The sequence below is a fragment of the Copidosoma floridanum genome, unplaced genomic scaffold, assembly GCF_036245765.1.
Source record: "Copidosoma floridanum isolate Cflo_tuat_1 unplaced genomic scaffold, Cflo_Japanese_pri ptg000016l, whole genome shotgun sequence".
Taxonomy (NCBI): Eukaryota; Metazoa; Arthropoda; class Insecta; order Hymenoptera; family Encyrtidae; genus Copidosoma; species Copidosoma floridanum.
Genome location: NW_028321893.1, coordinates 7,951,525 through 7,972,572, shown reverse-complemented (window position 1 = coordinate 7,972,572; position 21,048 = coordinate 7,951,525). Strand labels below are relative to the sequence as shown.

Sequence of the window (21,048 nt, the reverse complement as noted above, 5' to 3'; positions counted from 1 at the left end):
GTTCAAAGGGTAGTGTAATAAATCCGAGGATGTTGGAGGAGTGACCACCGGTCATCGTAGCATTATCAAGTAAGGGACGTAGGCTCTGGTTACAGACACTGGCGGTTTTTAGTCCTATAGATTGCACCACCGTGTGAGTTGAATCGAGGTCGTACAAGGTTCGGAGTTTAAAGCCTTGAACTTCAAGTTGTATCTACTACCGGTGGCCATCCTCCCTCTTATCGTTTGCTAGAGATTTATCTCTTGACAGTGTAGGATCCTGTGAGGGTCCAGTTATGGAAGGGGGCATAACATCATTATTCACGCCCACCTTGCCTCCTTTCCCTTCTTATGGGAACATCTGTTGTCTAAGTGGCCTACTTCATCGCCGCCATAACATTGTCCGTTAAAAGGTTGTGGAAATTTCCTCCTTTCCTTGCATTTCCCGGACTTGTTCCTTTTCGGAGATATGGAGAGTGACGAGTCCAATCATGAAGAGGAGCGGCGTCCCTCCCCTTTTTCGAAGAATGGGGTAGGTAATTTTTGTTCCATTGTGGTTGGACATTCTGTCTAGGCGTTGAGATTTTGTTTGGTGACGAGCCCAACTTAGTCGGGGTTCTCCCCCCGTTTATCATATCATCTAGTAATTTTCACACATTTTTGGACACTCGTGGTCTCTCCCTTTCCCATTTGATTAGTTCTTCCCAAATCTCCATCTCCATATCTCCATATTATTCATGAACTTGAGGCCAGCCAATCGTGATTGGCTGGCCTTTGTTTCCGGTTTTGCTTTAGGGGTTTTGGATAACTTTTCAAAAAAATTTTCTGGGGTCTTGATGAGTTTTTAAAAAGATGAGTGTCACCTGATCATCAGGCTTCGGATCGCTGATCCCGGCAATCTTAGGCTATCTTTTTGGTTCCTTATATGTTTTTGTTAGTTTCATGGCCGTTTCCAGAAAAAGAAAGCTCTCCAGGGGGTGTCACAGAATGTGGTTTGTAGTTATATTACCCGCTCAGCCTCCATGGCTTTATGTAGGAGGTCGTTCAGTTATCGGATTTCTCCTCGTTTAACCATGACCTAGAGCTCTGGCCTCATATTTTAGTAGTATAGCCTCTGTTCTGGCCGTGGGGGCTTAATCTTCCTTACAATAGATTTTATTTGTGCCAAATAATTTTGCACTGGTTCGTTCCAGTATTGGGTCTGTAATTGAGCGTCCAGTACTAGCCGATACTGCAGCTCATCGCCGGTTCCGCTCCAAGAGCTTCGGCGTCTCATAAAGTCTTTGTAACGTAAACACCTGTCCTTTTTATTTTGAAATCACGTAGCTGCCACTGCTGTTGGAAATTCTAGTAAAACTGGAAGGAGCTCCTCCTGTGCGAGATTTGCTGAAATTCTGCATTCTCTTGTACGTCTTAGAAATGCCTCAAAGCTTTCATGATTGACTCCTGAGAATTTAGTTTACCGTCTTCTCATGATTTGGCCAACGTCTTGGGAGTTCCCTTCCCTTAATAGTCTTGCAGAAGTGTGATCCTCATGTAGTCCGGGAGATTATGCCCCCCTTCCCAGACTGGAGTACCAGGTATAGTCGAAAAATGCCATGGTAGATGCTATTAAGGTGCATTATCTGTCGGTCATTTCTGGTTCATTGCTTGTCTGGTCTTCAAGGTTTCATTGATGTTTGAAAGGGTATCTTCGGCCTTTCCTGTTTCTTTACTACTGTTAATATAGGCACATCGTGAAGCTGCATTTTTTAGTCTCTGTAATTGTATTTATAGATTTGTGACTTGATTTTTTAACCACTGTTTTTTTCTGCTAGTGATTTTATGAGGTCATTGACGAGTACTGTGTCGTTATCCTTTTGTTGTTTAGGTTTAAATTGCTTATGTCTTGCGTACAAATTTGTACTTCTTCAAGGCAGGTTACTTCAAGCTAAATTCAGCCTTGCTTTGATTCGAAATGTGATTAAAAAGCAGATAACAAAACATAAACTTCCGCAATATGTAAAAGTGTTTGTATAATACAGTTTTCAAATTATATACTCGTATATCTGTACCTATACAAACACAGCCACTAAAATTATGGTGCTTATAGCACTTACGAGTTGAGAGCAAGAATTGAATATAGTTGCCAGTGTAAAGTATTATTTTCGTCTCTCTCATACTCATGTACAAAATTTTCGGGCTCTTACCTCTACCGAGAGCCCAAAATGTAACTCGTAAACAACGCGCAATTTGTTTACGTGCTCGACCTTTCCGTGTCTCCAACGTGCCTATACCTGTACGATCATCCACTTTGTCTTAATTATCGACATTGCGATTTACTAGCTACTGTAGATTTTTTATCAAGCACCATTTAACAGGGTAAGCTAGGGTTGGATAACGCAGAGAACAGGGCGTGACCATATGTCCTGCCTCACTGCATTTGGACCAAGTGTATCCCGGAAATCCTCGACGACACTCCTCGTCGTATACACAGGCCAGCTTGCTTGTGATTCTACTTCTGTCATTGTATATATCACTGTGTAGCTCGGGATACAAGAACTTATCCCACAAGAGCAAGTATACATTGGATATGAGGAAATGCTAACGATTAAATAACATATAAAGGAACGGCTATCAAAAGGAAGAAACTACTCAATCAAAGCCCTTATTCGTACTCTGATTCATATAAATATAACAAATTGATTCTCAAAGTTTATTTTTTTTATGTATTGGAGGTCGCTGATTGTGAATCTGCTCGTAGTTTCTAAAATTTTAAGATGGCGGATCCAAAATGGCTGATAGAAAGTGCGAAAATCGTTTATTTTCGAAAATTTAAAGTTTGGTATAAATAGACGAGTCTTTCGGGTCGCTGATTACTAATTTGACATTTGTTTTTTATGAATTCCAAGATGGCGGATCCAAAATGGTGGATAAAACGTGCAAAAATCGTTAGCATTAAGGCATTAGCTTTATCCAATGTGCACCACGAGAAGGTTGCGCGATCGGCCTTGCACATCACACATCACTTGGCCCTTTATTTTATTTATCTGCATAGATTAACCATTGAATTTCTACTCCCCCCTTTGGTTATCTTTTTTTGCAAACGTTCCTTTGGTTATCAACGATGAATTCATGTTGTTAAAGTAATTGATATTTAATAAAATAACATTTGAAAAAAAGTGTTAAAAATTTCCATTGAAAAATATTCATGATTAAGCCAAAGGCAACAAATCTCACGAGACGCCTAAAAAAAGGTTTATTGCGGTGACCAACGGTATTTTTGACTGAGTTATCCAAAACTTTTTTCATTAGTTTATTACTTTTTCCAAGTCACTTGTTCGAGATATTGTTAAAAAAACTTTTATTTTTATTTTTTGTGACATTTAGAAGTGGAAACCCCGATTTTTGAGTAAAAATTACTATTTGTTATTGCAAAAAAAAAGAATAATAAAAATAAATAAAAAATAAACTTGCACGCGTAAATTAAGTTCAGATGCATTACATAAAATTTGAGAAAGATCAATGCAGTAGATTTTTAGTTTAGTTGGACACCGACTTATGAAACGTGGTTTCGAGAAAAAGGTGTGTAAAGTTGTGCTTCCAATCGTCAGACTAGTATATATCAGGCTTCAGTGTATTAATAAATCCTTTAAGGTTGCTGTAGCAGACTAGCTTACATTTTGAGTCTGTTCTTCAACGAAGTATTCATGAAAATCCTTTTCCCTATCTCTGTAGGATAGTTGATTTAACACCATGTTCCAGCATACCCCTCCTCTTCAGATCTGAAGCCAAATATTTTGCCACGTCTTTAGGGGATCCTATATTTCTTATCAAGTCATTCATTGCTTTTTGTGTATATAATATAATAGGCTTCTTTTTATCAAGGTATGGTTTAAAGTCTCTATCTTCGTTCTCAGTTTTCTCTTCGTCCTCAGGTTAATCTTTATCGTCACATCTATCTGATTCGTTGCATCTATCATCCTGTTTACTCAAGTCATCACTCCTGTCGCCAGTTTTTAACTGACTCACTGGGGAGAGTAAATTTTCATTCTGCTTTCTATTAATTAGATCGGATTCAATTGCTCTCGTAACTGATGAAACATCCGCGTATACTATTTTACTTTTATTTTTACGTTGAACCCAGGTACTTTTGTATTACAAAAATAACATTGCCTTTCATTTTGGGGCTTTCTCCAAGGAGTCGGTTCTTTGATTTTGAGTTGAATCTTTTCTCTTTGCTCTTTTGCAGCCTTCCAGCGCGTGAATATGTTATTATATGCCTTACATATCGACGATGGAACTCAGCTATGATTCAAGTATCTTATATTTCTTCCAAAACAATCTTTACAGATTTTTTTTATTTCTTCGGAGATGGAAAACCGATTGTTATGGACATCAAATTTTTCACAGAATCGCAGAAGACATTAGAGTCACCAGGGCAATTGTGAAGTGGTTGATTTGTAGTTTTTGGAGGTTGGTTTTTGTGAGTTAAAGTAGCAATAAATTTATAAAGAGCCCCTTACGTTTGGGATCCTGGCCTGATCTCAGGTAAGTCTGCCATCGTGGAGGTGATAACTCTCATACATCTCCAGGGCTAAGTATAAGGGCTTTCTGACTTTGACGACACACTACGGCTTCATCCTCACACCTAAATGTCCCCTGCAGGGCAGCGTGCCTTTGCTGGCTTCGTTACCATAACATTCTGGGGAGCGAATCATTTTACACATCTCCATTGGAGCAGTTGTCATCGTCCCCATAAAATGCCATGGTAGCAGGAACTTTCAGATTTTCATCTTCTGTAATGAGAAGTATACTTGTTCCAAACTGTAAAAGCTTCGAATGGAGGTATTCCACAGCCTCATATAATATGAGACCACTGTAATAGAATCTAGAATCTTTGTATTGTCTGGAATCTGGTTAAGAGATGAGGTAACCTCAGAGCCACGGAAATAACTTATTCATACTATTGGCAAGGTTCATCTTCATCTAGTGGTAAATCTGAGGGTGATGAACTAAATCTGACCTCAGATTTCGATTCAGCGCACTCGAAAGCTTGAAGACTAGGGTTGCGTCCAGAAATGGAGAATTAATAAATTCTTGGATATCCTAGGGGTTTTCTCGTTTTAAGGTTATGTTCCTAGTATTATTTATGATAAGAATATATCTCATTTTACATCAGCTCAGTGTAAGCCCCTGAGTTAGGCAACGTCTGAGTACCAGGTTTTCCGAGATCATGAGAGTAATTGTGAATTACGCAATTACCTAGGGTTTATCCCTAGCTAGGGGAAAACTTGAGGGTGATGGGCAAAATCTGACCTCAGATTTGGATTCAGCGCACCCAAAAATCTATAAGTAAAAGGACCTTGCCTCAAACTCCGATAACTTTTTTTGTGTGCCTGTGTTATTTTTATCAACACTTTTAATACATTTTACAAATTGTATTTCACTGCAATTTAGTATTAGTGTTTTAAGTTTCATAGTTTTAAGGAAAAACAAGTCAAACCTGAGCTATGCTTTTTAAAATATCATCAGACATTTACAGTTTTTCTTCTCTCTCCTTGATCAGTTCTTACCAGAGTATTTGACAATATTCTGACTTGTCAAATTATTAGGTGACAAATGGTCTACAACAATAACCATCCAGTAGTTGATCAAAAAATATTCCGAATTACTTTTAAAAAAATATAAGATAACTATCTGAAATAAAACAAAAAAAAAACTGTAAAACTTTTTGGAAAGTTTTCTTATCTTACAAAAAATAAAAAAATGTATGTACAATCATTTCCATATTTTTCAATTATTAAATTGACAAAAATTAAGTGAACGTTGATTAATATAAGAAATGCTGCTACAAAAAGATTTTTCCTTAGTTTTCAAGAATTACCATTTAATCACACGAAAAACTTTAGTTAATACAGTACGTAATTTATAAATTTATATTATTTATAATCGAATCAAATAAAATAAAACACACGTAATTAATGTTTAAATTACAAATAAGGTGTGAAATACACAATAAAAAAAAATAATTGATTTTGTTTTAATGGGACCGTTTATAGCGTGTAATATGTAAGTGGATAAGGTAATTGGCTCGTGTGCAGAAGATTGCTGGCTTGAATCTTGCGGAGTTTTTTTTCAGAGAATTAGTAATATAATTAGAAATAAAAGAAGCAACACTCTTCGAAGTATAACGTTAACAATGGAAATTATGATCATTTTCTCTACCTACAAACTCTGAATGAAATGATTGTAGTGTAAATTTGTTCAACAATTACTTACTCTTATTTAAAAAACGCGTTTTTTGATCACTATTACTTATTAGAACGGAGTAGTTGAAATTGTGTTTATTTGCATTGAGCATTACATTATTCATACATTTTTCCGAAGATTTTGTTGTTTCTGAATTTTTTTTAAGTCCTAGAACATGATCCGGTTATGATTTTCGTCCAAATTAGTGACTAAAAATACTTTTGAAATTAAGAGCTTGTAACATACTTATTCCATTAGATAAATCCCTAAAAACCATTTCTCGTTGATCTTCATATTTTTCATAACTTGTTTAAAATTTTTTTTGTTCTTGTGAAGGGTATCTTCCATAGTACATACTAGTTAAATTGAAGTGTTGGTAAATTTTGTCGTAATTAATTTCTTAAGTATCATAACCGATATTTAAAGAGCGGCGTAGGCTCAGTGGTGAGCGTGCTTGTTACTGATACAACACTGTTCTGGGGGTCGTGGGCTCGATTTCTGGTGAATGCAGATTTTTTTTGAAACTGTTTTCATCGGCAATAGTTCCTATGTAACCCTGGCTGTTTCGAGGCGGGTTTATCCGTGGAATTTTCCTTCAGAGTAATTCCAGGATTTTTTCCTTGCCCCAGAGGTCTTCAGGCCTGGGTGAATATGAAACGGTGTTAGGGCTATAGGTAGGGATTAGCGAATCCGATGCGCGAGGAAGGGATCGCCGGCATTACTGGTGAGGAGTGGTCCCTAAAACATGGGGCTTCTCTGGGGATGCTAATCATCCTATATTTGATGCTTCGGCAGAGAGCGCTTAACTGGCGAGGAGTGGCAGTCCTGAAATATGGAGTCCTCTCTGGGGAAAGGCTACAGTGGTGAGTAGACCCGATGCACCATCGGTGCAGAGAGTGTCAGCTTAACTGGCAACGTGTTTTACCCGAGATACTTACACTGTGCCTATGGATTCAGATATGATATCAGTAAAAGGGTAGAAAATAGGTGCAGCAATACACCCCCACACATAAGTTGTGAGTGGGTGGCTCCAGCGACTAGGCTAGTAGGATATCGTGGTTATCCGGGTGAAAAAAAAGTAACATATCTAAGAAGTAGAAACTGTTAAGAATTAACTTAAACCTTATTTTATAACTGAACTTACAAGTTGATTATTCTCCGGAGGCTCAGAATTATTAGAAGTAATCAAAACACTGCAATGTGATTGAGGATTTTGTACATCAGAATCTTTGTGTACTGGCATAGTGCTTGCATTATTTTCTAAAACAACTTTCAATACTTTCAAACTTTAATGTGGGATCTCATTCTTCAAACCAAAATCAGGTTTCGTATAAGTGAATAGGCTTTTTTTCTTATCACTTGCTTCAAAAGTTGTTTGCTTTAATTTTTCTAGAAAAAAACAAAATTCTATATATAAATGTGTGAAATACTTTGACTACTGACGCCATTAAAACAACTATTTATTATTAAAATCTGTGCAATAGAGTGATACTTAGTCGAAATACTGCACACTTAAAACCATAAGAGATTTTAAATATTAAAGAACATAACTATAACTTGAGAGAATAATAAACGAATAATAGTAATTTTGTGTATTAGAGTTTTAAGTTTTTAACGTGTTGAAATGTATGTTACGTAATAATATAGTTATAAGTTACATAGATAGGAGTTTTTGAACTACTATATTTTTCTAGAAATGCCTTTATAATAAGAAAAGAAGTTTAAGTTTGGTGTGAATTTTTTGACTAGCAAATGTTATTTAAATGAACTTACTACATACCACTTTGCTCTTTTTGTCTTATTGTGCAACAATTTTCACATTTGCAGTCGACTTTTTTGCTCCCAAAATAATTTTGGCCATAACTAAGAAAGATTTCTTGATTTTTTTTATATCCTTAATAGTTTTTATCGACGCAGTGGTCTTGCTTAGAGAAATATATTCACAGTTGGAAGCATAGTCATGATGAACTAAGGCCAATGGCCCCAACATTAACATAGGACAGTTCTTTCGTGCACTTAGTAGGACTGAAAAGTTTTTCTTTTCATTAACAAAAATTTCTTCTTCATAAGCTTGCATTTTCTTACAAAACCTAAGAAGATTATAAACAATAGAATGCCTTTTTATTCTCGTTTTTGCTATTACAGTGACATCTTTACCACTATCTAAACAGTATATATTACATTTTTGATGCGTATCACAGAATCTAGATGTAAACATCTTAAATAAAACTTTACATGAGCACTAAAGTACTTCATTGGGGGAATGCTATGTTTATACAATAAATTCTGCTTTTGAGATAAATCAGTCAGTTCGATAGCACACTGTTTCATGCATAGAGATTTTTTAAATCTGTGTATGATTTTTGCAGGATTCTAAGTTTGATCATTAGTATACTTTTTAACTGATTCTCTTTTTTCTTGCCCAATATATAGATTTAAAACAAGAATTCTAGAAAAATCAACCATCTTACCTAAGGTGAGACATTTTACTTTTCTTAACAATAAAAATTTTCGCTTGATTCAAGGAAACAATTTTATTACGTTTATAATGGAGTAAACAAAAATACTAAGTCACTGATTCTATTCGTCAAAATAACTTTATGCCTTGCAAAGGATAAAAGAGACGAAAAAAAGTATGAAAGTAAGTAGAAAGGGATTCTATACTTATGGTACACGTCCAAAGACCTATAGAGGATAGACTGCCCATTTAAAGCATGGGCATTGAAGCGCACATAGCAAGAGAGAGATGTTGAGGACAGTCGATTCTTCTCTTTTGCATACTCATAATGTAGGGATATGTATATAAAAGAAATATAAAGGGAGGCTCAGCTGCACAAATATTTATATAATTCTTTCTTATAGGCCAGGTGCACCACCGGTGCTGCCCTTATTTTGCCCCCAAAGCTAATGTTAAATCTTATGCAAAAAAAATAGTATGTGTTAAATGGGCCATCATTGGCGAATTTACTCCCACAGCCCATAAGATATACTGGTAAAGTGACTAGTGGTGCTTGCCCTCGCCTACACTCTTATGCGCCCAGTGGATACCCCACTTCTTAAGTTTCCAAGAGAAACGGACTAACCACCTTCCCTGGTACAAGAAAACAAGGTTCATCTACGCTCGTGCTTACGTAGGTCGACCAATCATAGAAGGAACCTGTATTACGTTATAATATGGCACTTAATTAAAATAAAAAAGAAAACAATCACTTATCGTCAATCTATGAAACAGTAAATAGTCGATAAAAATGTATATAATATCACTGCGAAATTTGTATTGATAACACAATAGCATCTAATAAAAGAAAAAACTTTGAGCAAATTTTAATAATAGTTTATAAATACTGGCTTAAAGAAATCACTCTAAATTCGTAATTTTTTAAATTTTGTTAAGGTAAATTTTTTTTTTAACATTTATTGTTGTAAGCTATGGGTGAGTATTAACATCATAACTTGGAATTAAAAAAAAATTTATGTTTAGCGATTTTTTGTGTGTTCATCTTACAAAATTCTACAGCGCACTGAGCCATGCTCTTTGAATTAGGCTACACATTGTCAATTATGATTAGTTTTAAAGGATTCAAAAAAAATACTGGTCAAATGTTCAACATCCATCGCAAACAGCCGTAATCAAATGTAACCATTACATCATTATCCGTATACTGCTGCAGGGTTGCGCACAAATTTATGTAGCTCATGAGTCTTTTTTTCGATTATTAGTTGTAATCTGCAGAGTAGAATAATCTCTTGGTTTTTTAATAATCTAATTTTTTTAAAGATTTTATTTTACAGTAATCAACTGTTCAAATTGAGCGCCTTTTTAAGACGTCATACAGGCTCCTGAGTGAACTATACCGAAAGCAGCAGTATAGCTCTTGAACCTAATTGTTTTCTTGTACCATGACTGCCTTCGACTTCTCTCTCTTTCTACGACGGCGATCACACGTCCGCAGAAAAGAGCTGTGGATTGTGGATTACGTCAAAGAAAGTTCCCCTACCCTTTTTTTACTTCAATTCGTGAAAAAAAGGCTTATTGCACTACGTCATAAAAATTAATCGTATTCTACACAAGCGTTAAGATTGCATCGTTTACATGTAGCTGAATATAGGTTCTATTACGTACTTGGCTAACAAAAAATTGGGCAAATTTTTTTTTGGTAATCATAGCATGTTTTTGTGTAATTGAATCAGTTGCTTACTACGCTTAACACGTTAATAATAAAATCTCATCATTTTATTAAAAAATATCAAGGACTTAGCAACTTTTTACTTTGGGTACCAAATCCCGTTATCCATATTGGTTATTTTGTTTACACAGCACCTCTATTCGTCTACGTGTAAACAATGCACACAACGCTCTTGTAGAATGTAAATAGAGCGCTTGTAGTAGGGGAACTTTCTTTGTTGCAATCAGCTATCCAAATCTATTTTCTGTAGACATATGGACGCAGCCTACGTAAGCTTTACTGATCCTAATGGGAATGAACAATCTATCCTTTGCATATTAAGCACACGTCTAGGATATATGTATACATGTTGATAGTTTTAGCCAGCTGGACCATGGATTCATTTTAAATGATCCACTGACAAGGATATATGGCTTTCGAAGCAATTAATAATTCTAAGCGTTTTAGATGACAGGATGTTCAGGTGCCAGAAGATACTTTTTTGCATTCGGTCTGTCGGTCGTTTGGTCGGCTCATCTTGCTGCTGCATTCCTTTTCATATCCCACCATTCCAGACTCTAGATCAGTTCTAAGGGCTAGTTAGAACTACTAAGAAAAGGATGGTGGAGAACTTTGATAAGATTTGGAGATTTATTAATAATTATTCATAATCGTGAGCTGCGATACATACATAACACCATATATTACCTTGCTGAAATTCAAACATGCTTTATAGCTTTATTTAGCCACAGAACTTTATTCTAGAATTTTAATGTCTGATAAATCTAAGAAAACCGAGTGGTATAATGGGTTGATAGACAACTGACGGACCGCACGCAAAAAATGTACCCAGATTCTTTGGGTACGTTTTTTTTGTAATCAGTCGGTCAGTCGGTCGGTGTGATTTCTCTGTTACGTATGTATGTATTCATAGTAAATATAGGTATAATTTCTTGAGGAATTAGATCGATTGACCAATTAGATTTCCACCAATTCTCGATTTTCGCCCTGACCTCCTCTCACTCGATGACTCCGAGCCATCCTCATCTTTTTCCTCTAAGACTCCACCTCCTGGTTACGTACTTTTCTTTTCCTGTTTATCTTTTATTTACTTACTCTCTTAACTTGTTGTCACTAGCACACAAAAATCAGTGGACAGTTGAACATCCATAAAATTGTATGGTAAATAATATAATTATAAATATAAATATACCTTCCATAAAATGATATTGTGTACAAAGGTGGTGCAATTGTCGTTGAAATAGGTAAACCTACGTCAGTTGGATGTGGTTTTAATAAATATTCTGATATTTAATAACTAAAACATTATAAACAATATATTATGGCACAATACAAAACAAATAATGTCTCTTCAGGAAGTTCATCACACATACGTTTTTTTGACAGATGTTATTGAAGCATTAACAGTATACTAAAATACCATAAGAAATACCCAAAAAAAATTGCAGATCGTTCAACCATACCTTCTTTTACATGTTGAATTTTAAAAATTTGTAATTTACCATCTAATCTTATAAAAAAATCACTTAAAATTGCATTTATAAGATCTGTATAAGCCCCCTAATTTTTGTTTGTATAAAAAATTACTTTTAAATAAGCCTGTTTTATTTTCAAATAGATCTATAGTTTTTTTTGTCTTTAATAACACAAAAAAGGGGGGTCAAGTGAAAGCGTGTATGTAAGCTGATTCACATAAGAAAAATAATTTCCAGCGTTCCAGCATATATTTGCGCTCCTCCCACCTCTCTAAATTTTGTGAAAAAAGAAAACGCAAAAAAAATCAATTATTGTATCCATACAGTACCGTAAATTTTTTTTTTTAAATATGAAAATTATGAAAAAATGTAAAAAATTGTAGAAACAATTATTTACTAGTTAAAAAAAAAATGAATTAACGATGAGTGAATAAATATTTATTATTACATATAAAAGCTGCTCTGCTACTACATACTAATTACCAAATTTTTTTAAAAAATGGGCACCAAAAAAAAATTTTATTAAATAAATTATTCATTTATTTAATGTATAATTAAATCAAAAGTGAGTAAAAATAATGTTAGAAATATGTTACGAACTGTAAGTTAAAGTGAAGTAATCAGTTTTATATTTTCGGGCCCGCTCATGGCAAAGTGGGTAAGGAGCTTGCCCAGGGTGCAAGAGGACGGGGGTTCAAATCTCTCTGAAAACTTTTTTTTTTAAATTGGTTAAAAAAAAAAAAAGTGAAACTCAAAGTGTGTGGTGTGGTGTGGTGGTATGATTGTGGTGTGGTGATATGACGTTGTGTGGTGTAGTACTGGGGACTAGAGGTACGTCAATAGGGGCGGGACGAAGGGAGAGAATTAAAACGAAACTCCACTTCCGTTACACTTTGTCTCAAGGTCATCAATCTAAAATCGTTGATTTACACCATAGGGCAGAACGCGCCTATAGAAGTATAACTTCAGAAAACCTAACAACGAGTGTATGTCGCCAGGTAAGGTGGAAGGAGTGCAGAAACTGCCATGCATTTAATGTTTCTTTCCGTTTATTTACTCTAAAGTTATGGTTGGTTGTCAAGGGAATAATATTCATTAATATTTAATGAAACTCTAAAATTTTTAGTAAGTTACTTTTATCATTATTCAGCAGTATTTTGGCAAGAAAAAATGAAATAAACGTGTTGCGATTTGGAAAAAGTACGTCTTAGTCCGTTAAGCAAGTGTAGTATTGGATTACTAAAACTTTTACGTATTGATGTTAACTTGCGAATACTTAGTAGGTACTAAAATAATTTGCTCAGTTTTGTATCTTTAATAAGTAGAGAAATAGAACAAAAACGAAAAAGTATTTATAATATTCCAATTAAAGGACAAATTTTTAATGTTGTGCAAAACACAATGAATTCTGATAATAACAAAAACCAAAAAATAGTTAATTGTGCATATATAATGATGATAAAATTGCTATTGATCTAGGGTTAAAATGTGTAAGCAATAGTAATATTCTTAAAGATCATATTAAAACTTTGACAAAAATTAAAAGAGACAGTTCACTAACAAAAATTTACATCAAATCGCAAAATATAGAAAAACTATCAAATTATAAAATGATTTTAAGAAAATTAGGCCAGCAAAAACATATGTACAATAAACCATTCACTGCAGAATGCAGTGCTATTGTTTTTTCAAACTCTGGACCTCTAGGATGTTTCGATTTTTGAGTATACCCAAAAGAATTATCCTATCATTCCTAATAAACATTTTTTATTTAACCGTCTAATTTTATTGATTCTATGGTGTTTTCATTGTTTTCTTAAAAGATGTAAGATGGAGTACTGGTTATTTGAAAATCTTTTTAAATTACATCGAAAAACTATGTTACAACATTTTTATGCAGATTGTCTTATAAACCGAATAAAATAAATTTCAATCCATTTTTATATGGGGGATGGTTCACATAATAATTTTTCATTTATTCTTACATAATTATCAAATATAGCCTTCTAAATTATTTGAGATAGAATTTTAAAAAAGTTTTAAAGAATTAAATGTTATTAAAGTTGATCTAATGAAACTGTTGATAGCGCATCCAATATTTCCAAAAAAAGGACCAAGACAAAAACGTATTTGATAAAATCAGTAGTAGCGTTGATCAAAAAGTTATTAATAACTTTTTGATTTAAAGTGTTTCAACAAAATACAAGCGATAACTTAGTTGATCTTGTAACGTTGATGCTTGATACGTAGATTAAATATAACAGCTTGGAGATTGCAAGAATTTTGAATTTGTGATAAAATTTGGACAGTTCTGAAATTATCTGTTTACCTTAAAAATGAAAAAAAAACTTGTACTTACATGATATAACATTAAAAGTATTAAGAAAAACTTGAAAACACAGTGAACAACTTGGTTTGAATTAAATGAGCATAATGACTTTGCAAGATCCATAATGAATGTGAATCCATAAAGTTGTGCAATACTTTTTGGGGATTAAGATATGAAATTCAAGTGTCTTGGGGTACCGAGGTGATGAGTTGAATCAGGTGAGCGGAAAGTTTTAGTTTTTAATCACGAGAGAGAACATGAAAGTCATTGGATGTACCTAAGGAGCGTTGGATCCTCTTTGTACCCGCGTTTCGTCACCTTTGCAGAGTGTAAGTAATTTTCCTATCTCGAGTATGAAGATTTTAAACTTATTCTTGAGTTGATTAAGGCGAGTGGGTGGTAAAATCTCAGTTGTCTAATATACGAACTGTATGATGGTCCTAGTGCCAGCTGAGTGGTACAAACGGAGTTTCTCCCTTTTTTTAAATATATTACGCGAAATTATATTTTAATTTTCACCGTAAATCTGGGCCTTAAGTACATCCGTACGTCCTTATCAACTGTTCTCTCTGCGTTTCCCCTCTGTGCTTTTTCCAGAAAATTCGGTTTAGACCATATTTTTCGACCGATGCGAAGAACGCCCGTGATCGAAAAGTTTTGTAGCTCGTAAGCTGATTAAAATTAATTTTTCTTTTATTTAGTTTAAGCGCTGAGTGTGAATTTTTTGTAATTGATGTGATTGGTTGAGTTCAAAAAGATATTAATTATTAAAAAGAGGATAATAGGGTGCCTGATGATCTTTATCATAAGAACTTGTTCCTAAAGTTGGAGTTATAATTCTTGATGTTGAAGAAGTGAATTCGTTAAGTGAATTTCAATTTTAGTTACAAGCGTCTCACTTACGCGTGATACAACTAACCGTCGTATTATGTATTTAAATTTATGCGAAAACGGCTGAGCAGTTCAGTGCGAAGTAGAATACGATACTTGTAGTTATCGAAGTCTTCTTTCGATAGTTTGTTTTTGCCGCATAGTTGGTGTAAGTTTCTGGAAAGATAATTAACATTATCGTTGTTGTGACGCTCTGTCGTCGTATACGGATGTGTTATTGTCATCTACTTGAAGTAAAAACGTCCTATACTTTCATATTCTCATAAATTATCATTCTGCAGGTGAGTCTTGCACCAAGGGAATAATTCTCCTGTATAAGAAAATGGATTAACTATGCTTGTAAGATTAGATTTGTTTTTATACGTTACATACCATGACATTTCTTGTTTAATTTTGTTGATTGTGAGACATTTGCATTGTTAATAAATGACAATTTTTCACCTAATGTCTTACATTAAGTACTTGCGTTAGTTTCATTACATTCCCATCATAAAATTACATTTAGTAGATACAAATACTTAGAGGATTCAAAGACAGACTTTCTCGTGGTAGCAAATAGTAAGTCCGAATTCTTGGTGTTAGCCCCGCTACCTTTTCTCGCCGTAAATACGAGAACTCACACAATGAATCAAAAATTTGGAAAAGAAGAAAAAATCCAATTAAAAATACTGCAATAGGTAAATTAAACATTTTATCTCCAAAAGATCACGAAAGATTTCGTTTAACTCATATGAATTAAAGTGACTGGTTTGACGTCATTCAAAGATGTTAATATCAAAAGGAATAAGATAACAATGATAAGGAATAGATAACGATGCAGAAATAGATATTTTTCAAGAAGAAACTGCAGTTGTGTTTTTATATCGATTAAGAGGACTTTTTCTTAGTTACTAATTTCAAAAAACATTTAATGTCATTAAATGTAAAATGAATATTATGATATTTCAAGGAGGATTTTTCTGATAGTAAAAATAATTGAGCTCTTTTACATAGTAACTAAATTTTAGAATCAGAAACAAAATTATGTAAATGCTTTAATTTACTTGCACCAAAAAAAATGTAAAATAAAAAAATGATGTAGATGAAAAAAATATATTTTAGTCAAGAGATGTTCAACTCAATGTTCAAACGTCTAAATTATGACCAAAAAAAAGACTTAATATTGTTTGTGAACACAAAATATCCTCCAGGAAATATTTATAATATTCATAACAAAAATAACATTTTCTTCATAGTTCGGCCGGCATGGTCGGGAAGTAATTATTTATATAAAATGTTAATTTTCTATTTTTATTTCTCAAAGCAAAAAAAGTTTTGTCTATGTCATGAACTTGTATAGTATCAATTTTGCTTCCAAAAGAGGTCATAAATCATAGAAATTTTAGATTTTCTTTACATATACATCGTAATAATATAAAGTGTGCCGTTTTTAGTTTAAATTAGATAAAACAAATTTAACAAAATTTTAATGATTCCAAAATGATTAAAATCAAACTCTCCAAGTGATAAAAAAAAGTAACAGAAGAATTATAATGAAACAAACTACTAGTTTTTTTTTTTTTAATGGAGTTCATTTAAAAACTGAACATCAATATTCATTTTAACAATAGAGAATTTTCAAAAACGTTATTAAAAATTAAGGAAGAAGGAGTAAATACTTTTAATATTCCTAAAAATTAGAAATCAAATCATGTGTGTTCTCAAATATTTTCTGATTTCAATAATTTTTCCATGAATAGTGTTATACTAACATCGCATAATGAGTACCTCTGTTATTTAAGTGATAAAATTCTTAGAAAATTAACTGAAGAAATTCAAACTAAGTATAATATAGATAACACAACTTATAATGGAATTGACTAATCAGACGATCATATTACCACCTTATAAACTAATATTAAAAATTGGTACTCTAGTGATGTTGCTTAAAAATTTAGATATATCAGATGCAATGTATTATGAAACACGATAAGAAGTCGCTAAATGATTAAAATATAATGTTTAAGGAGAAATTATACCTCATGAAAATATTGAAAATAGAGTCTTCATTCTAAGAATAAGAATAACTTCAAACACAGAAAACTTTAAAACGTTTTCTTTTATATTGGTAGTTTTATAATCAATTTCCAATCATTGTGGCATTTTCTACAACAATAAACAAATTTCAATGTCAAAGTTCTTTTATGGTCAGCTATACGTGGTTTTATCATGATGCGAAAATAAAAATAATTTATTTATTTATTTAAGTAAAAAGGGAAAAAATACAGAAATAGAAAAAAATTAAAATATAAATACGAATATAAAAAAATACCCAAAGACAGTGATTTTTTGTTAAACATTCAGTTACCGGGTCGCCAATGTAATTGCTCTTTATAAAATCACTGCACACCCCCTAATTATTATTAGGTGCATTATTCCAGATGATCTACTACTTTTTTTGTAATAAAAGTAGTGGTTGTCCTTTCTCACAACCAAAATTGGTGGGTCTAGGATCTCCAATGCTTAGGTTAAATGAAAATATAGTTGAAGCAAATGATAAAGTCAATTGAAGTGCTCATGGCTAAGAATAGGAGCGTTTTGTAGTTTAAACAAATCAATTGTCTACCTGTGAATCTTATCTATCTTTTTTCGGAAAAAAGTTTTTTCTAAAGGTAATTTTGTTCTAAAAATTACCACTAAAATAAAATTATTTGCTGCATACGTTAGACTTTTTTTTCAGTTAAAATGTTAGTTGCAAGGAGAAAAAAATACTTATGTCAGAAGGTTCAATTTCCGCCAAAATAGGAGGGAAAACGGTATTTCTCGATTTTTTATGGTAGTACCTACAACTGTAATGATGTCTTTAAACCATGATGGTTGGATATAGTTTCGGCGAAGAAAAAATAATGTTTAAAATCTTGCCTTTTCTTAGTAGTTAAAACTTTTTTTTAGAGACTAAATCTTTTTTTAAGGTTATGTTAATCTGCCTTTTTTGGCGAGAAACTATGATGAAAATTAAGCGCAAGTAGTATATCCATGATCCATGGATCTTTAGAAACAAATTCGTATACTAGATAAATAGTAGTATACTAGGTTAAAAAAAGTTTTTAAGATCACAATTTAAGAAAAATACTTTTTTAGTATACTACGTGTCTAGTCATTCATTTTTTAATTCTAAAAAACTTTTATGTAGAATAAAACTAAGAAATTATGAAATCACTTAATTCCTTTAAACCGAGAATTTGCGTTGTTAGTTAGTACACGAAGTATTTTTCAATTTTGGGCTTTTCATTGATGGCAGTGCTGCAGCTTATAACTCCAAGTCAGAAAACATTGGTAAATGGTAATTCTAACTGTTTGTTAACTGTTGTGAAAAACGTATTCTCATTATTTTTGCTTAACATTTGTACATTATTTGTTTATTAATCTAGTACATAAAAAAAATAATTTAAATATCTTTAAGAAATTGTTGTGAACTTAAAAATTAGCGTTGGTAATTACTAAATTTCTTTCTCTTTTCAGATTCAGCATCAGCAAGGAAATGTTTTTGAAGGATATTTAGAAGGTCCAATAACTTTTCCTCCAACGTACAAGTATGATCTTTTTTCAAACGATTATGATACTAGCGAAAAATGTCGACAACCTGCCTGGACAGACCGAATTTTATGGAAACGCCGAAAAATGATGTATGATACAGGTGAGTTATTTTTACATAAATAATGATGATTCATATTATGATACTACAATTTTTTTAGACAGTGATATTGAATGGACTTCTGGCAATTTAGTTTATTATTTAAGAGGTGAGTTAAAGCAAAGTGATCATAGACCAGTGATTGCTGTTATTGATGTAAATATTTATTGCATCGATGAAAAAAAGCGTGAAATTGCATACAAAAACGTGGTTAAGGATTTAGGACCTTCAGATGGAACAGTTATAATAAGTGACAATGAAAACAGTAGTAGAGCTGAAAATATTTTCGATGAAAATTTTATGAATGCTCTTGTGCAAAATCTTTCTAAAATTGGAAAAATAATACTTATCAGATTCGTCGAAGGTGACATATGGGTCACTTTTAAAGACGGTCAAGAAGCATTAGCTGCTGTAAAAATAGGAGCAATAAGAATTTTAGATTATAATCTGAAAATAAGACTAAAGACACAAGATTGGGTCTCGTTCATCGAAAAAGAAATCGGTATTTTTAAATCTAACGAGAGTGCAAAGAAAACAAACGTTGTAACAAGAGATATTGTACCTGAATTATCAGAAATTTCGAGTGCTTTTAATCAATCCCTTAAGGGCAAAGTATCTAACGATTCATCACCTCTGCGACCAAGTCCACCTTCTAGACCACCACCTCCCGTTAAAATGAAATCAAAAATTAGTTTAATGCAGGAAACATCTACAGTTAACTGTAATATAGATACTATTAATTCAACTAATTATGTTTCTAATGTACCACTAAAATGCTTGCGACAAACGCAGTCATCAAAGTCTAGTAAATCGAATCCTCCCCCATTACCATCAAGACATCTCTCTTCAGCTCTACCAGAAATTTCCACACTAAAATTGACAGTAACAGTACCACCTCCAATACCATCAAGAACTTGTGACGGTCCTCCTATTCCCAGAAGGAATGATAACTTGGATTAGTTATTGAGCTTATTATTGATTGTAAAATATTAAATAACTTATAATAAATGAATTGTTTTAGGTGTCTCGAAAAAGTTTTCAACTACCTTGCGTACTTGATCATATTTACATATGTATGAACTTTTTTTCTATAGTAAGTTCTCTTCAAAATCATATTTTGTTTTTTACAAAAGGAGCTCGTTAAAAGGTATTCTAAAAATTAATTCTAAGGCAAATTCTTAACAAAAATAAAGGTGTAACAACATTGACTGTCGTAAACTTTAAAATTAAGTAGCGTGGACGTAACTACAACATGTTTCGCCGTTCTTGCAATGCAGTGCCCTATATATTTAAAGTTAACACTGCTCGTATTCTCATGTGCTTCGTGACAAAGCACTAATACAATACTTATGTTATTAGGTATCGTCGTATAAAAAACATAGATTGCTCGTTCTTATGCAGGCCCCTGAAGCACGCGTAGGGAGAGATACACTATCGCAATGTATCGAGGTTAATATATTTGAACAGTATCAGATAGTTTTTAATCGGAATACGAGAAACAACAAGGAACTGTTTGCATGTATCTCCAATTTTTATAACTTTTTGAGATCCTGATACTCCTTTCATGATAGTATAAAGAGCAGTTTTTGATCCCATTCTCTTTCCACATTTATTAATAAACTTAATATGAATTATTCTTTCCCCCTTCATCAAATTCTGATGGGATAAGCGAACTGTTTTTTAATGAACTTACTGTTTTAAGCTGTATATTTGTGTATATATGCTGGGCTTTTCTCGAGGCTCGAGAAGCTTCGAAAGCCTCGAATGGAAAAACCCAAGGCAAATTCGGACTGCTGCCGAATTAAAGAAAGTGGAAATTTGTTGTCTAATTTTCTGGAATAAATTCGAGCTTCTGCGAGGGTTAGTGAAAGGATTTACAAAATGGTTTCACTTTAAACAACCAACAAATATATTTACCAAAGAGAAAGAGATTAACAATAATTTCTTAGATAATGGAAAATCGCGATGCTATCAAAGAATATTCAAAATTCAGACTAGATCAGCTTTACAAAGCGAGCTGTCTACGTTGTACAAATTTGTCTGCCGATACAACGAATAGCGAGTCGATCGTGCAGATAAAATTGACAACGTTTTAACAAAATCACTGCCTCGACACGACGATTAGCTAGCCGTTCGTGCAGTTCTTATCTATTTGAATGCTGCCTCTATTGCTTAGGCCTTTAAAAGATAAAAGATACTTAAATTTACAAATCCAGCGTGGAGTAGTAAATCTCTACGGTGTTGCTGCTGCTTGGGCACATCTTTAGCCCAAAAAACGACTTT

The 21,048-nt window shown here is 33.2% G+C and overlaps 1 protein-coding gene across 2 annotated transcripts in view; it reads left to right on the top strand.

The window, feature by feature from the left end:
* Window positions 1–19,950, top strand: part of Synj (synaptojanin) — a 506,691-nt gene extending 486,741 nt beyond the window's left edge. For both annotated transcript variants that reach the window (XM_023391789.2, XM_023391788.2), the window contains exons 6-7: window positions 18,594–18,768; window positions 18,827–19,950. In XM_023391789.2, coding sequence (XP_023247557.2) covers window positions 18,594–18,768; window positions 18,827–19,725 — 1,074 coding nt within the window. In that variant the 3' untranslated portion in view covers window positions 19,726–19,950. The remainder of the gene's footprint in view (window positions 1–18,593; window positions 18,769–18,826) is intronic.
* Window positions 19,951–21,048: the final 1,098 nt, after the last annotated feature.